At 55.7% G+C, this 2,099-nt stretch overlaps 1 protein-coding gene across 1 annotated transcript in view; it reads left to right on the top strand.

Moving 5' to 3' along the window:
• Nucleotides 1-2,099, top strand: part of EFHB (EF-hand domain family member B) — a 59,099-nt gene that overhangs the window by 34,335 nt on the left and 22,665 nt on the right. The window contains exon 7 of the mRNA XM_021706147.1: nt 1,509-1,982. Coding sequence (XP_021561822.1) covers nt 1,509-1,982 — 474 coding nt within the window. The remainder of the gene's footprint in view (nt 1-1,508; nt 1,983-2,099) is intronic.

The raw sequence follows: 2,099 nt of genomic DNA, 5'->3' as shown, positions 1-2,099 counted from the left end.
AGCCCCTTCTCCCCCTGGGCAGCTGGGAGCCCGCGCGCGCGCCGCGGCCGGCTAATGTGGGGGCCTTGGGGGAGAGGTGCGGTCTCCCTGTGTTGCCCAAGCTGGCCTGGAACTCCTGAGCTCAGGCGGTCCTCTCACCTCGACCTCCCACGGGGATGGGATCCCTGGCCCGAGCCGCTGCGCCTGGCCTTCTTGCCTAAAATGAGTAGGAAAAAAAAAGAAGGGAGACTAATCAAACGCAGGACTCGGAGAAGGGCACGTCGGACAGGCCGCAGCGAGAGTGTGTGCGGCCCGCTCGTGAGGGCTGCGTTTCCAGCATTCAACGCCCGCGCGGCCTGTGTCCTACCTCAGACTCTGGGTTTGAAAAATCAGTTTGAGTCATCAAAGGGCAGACACGAGAGTGTGTGTGTTGTGTGTGTACGTTTTTGAGTCAGTCTCACTCTGTCATCCAATCATGTTCATGTGTGAGAATGTGTGAAAGTGTTCATGCATGTATATTTGCACGTGTGTGAGTGTGGATGCATGTGTGTGCGCTTGTGTGTATGAGTGCACGTGTGTGCATCTGCACATATGTGTGTGCGTGTGTGTCCCCATGTATGAGAGGGCATGTATCTGTGAGTGCATGTGTATATGCACATGTATCTGAGTGTTTGTGCATGTGTTTGAGTGCATGCATGTGAGTGCACATGCATGCGTGTATGCATGCATGTTCATGTGTGTACATGTTTGAGTGCACTGTGTACACAGATGTACAAGTGCACGTGAGTGCATGTCTGTATGTGTGAGGGCATGTGTTCATGTGTTTTTTGTGTGAGTGCACATGTGTACATGTGTGGATGTGTGTGCGAGCACACTTGCACACGTGTGCAAGTGCATGTGAGCGCATGTGTGATTATATGTGTGTACGTGTGTGTGAGTGCATGTGAGTGTGTGCACGTATTTGTATGAATACATGTGTACATGTGAGATTGTCTGAGTGTGCTAGTGCACCCATGTATGCATGTGTGTGAGTGTATGTGTATATGTATGTGCATGCGAGTTCACACATGTGCAAGATCATGTGTGCATTTGTGCGAGTGCATGTGTGTGAGTGTATGTGTGTATGTATGTGCATGTGAGTTCATGCATGTGCAAGTTCACGCATGCATTTGTGTGAGTGCATGTGTATGAGTTCATTGCATTCATGTGGGTGGGTGCATGTGAGTTTAATGTGTGGTACATGTGCGTGCATGTGCATCACATGCACGAGCACATACGTATTGTGAGTACATGCAAGCACACACGTGTGAGTGCCTGCATGTTTGTGTGTGAATGCATGTCGGGCGCATGTGTGAGTACACGCGTTTATGCATGAGAGTGCACGCACACGCCCATGTGTGAGCGGGCATGCGTGTTCATGTGTGTGAGACGGCATGCATGCATGTGAGGGCACGTTTGTGAGAGTGCATGCATGAGTGGATGCGCGTGTGGGTGTGTGGGCCGTGCGTGAATGAATTCACGGCACCCAGAGAGCTTTGCGCGCGGGGACCCGTGGGCGCCGCGAGCCTGTCTCAGGCTGCGGCTGTCGTCCTCCCGACTCAGCGGCTGCGCGTGGACACGTCCCGTGGACACGTCCCGACTCCCGCAGAGGCACGCGCGGCCCTTGCGTCTGCGAGGCGCGGCTCCGGGCCTCCCGGCCTGGTCCGCACTGCCCTGCGTGTCCGGATCACGCCTTGGCTGACTCCAGAGGGTCGCTGGCGGTCGTGCGGGCCGGGGCCTCCCCTGCGGCTGTGTCGCCAGGGGACGCCGCTCCTTCCTCCCTCTGGGGGCAGGAGAGGAGGGCAGGGGCGACCGGGCGCCTGTGCTCCTTCGCGGCCGCTCCGCCGAGTGTGGCGCTTCTCCAGGCGGGGCAGCCGCCGCCACGAGCCAGCGCAGCTTGAGACTTCGGTGCTTATTGATTTTGGTCTCAGCAGCACAGTAGAGAAGTTATTCGTTTTAATGTGGTTTAATACTAGTTTTGCAATTTTACAGTTTTGTTTTGCCTTTTTTTTTTTGAGTTGGTCTCACACTCTGTCGCCCAGACTGGAGTGCAGGGGCCGCTCCCGGCCACCGCAGCCTCG

Source organism: Carlito syrichta, unplaced genomic scaffold (genome assembly GCF_000164805.1).
Source record: "Carlito syrichta isolate Samal-C Ts95f unplaced genomic scaffold, Tarsius_syrichta-2.0.1 Scaffold315224, whole genome shotgun sequence".
Classification (NCBI taxonomy): Eukaryota; Metazoa; Chordata; class Mammalia; order Primates; family Tarsiidae; genus Carlito; species Carlito syrichta.
The sequence above is the reverse complement of the archived record's forward strand: the minus strand, read 5'-3'. Positions and strand labels throughout refer to the sequence as shown.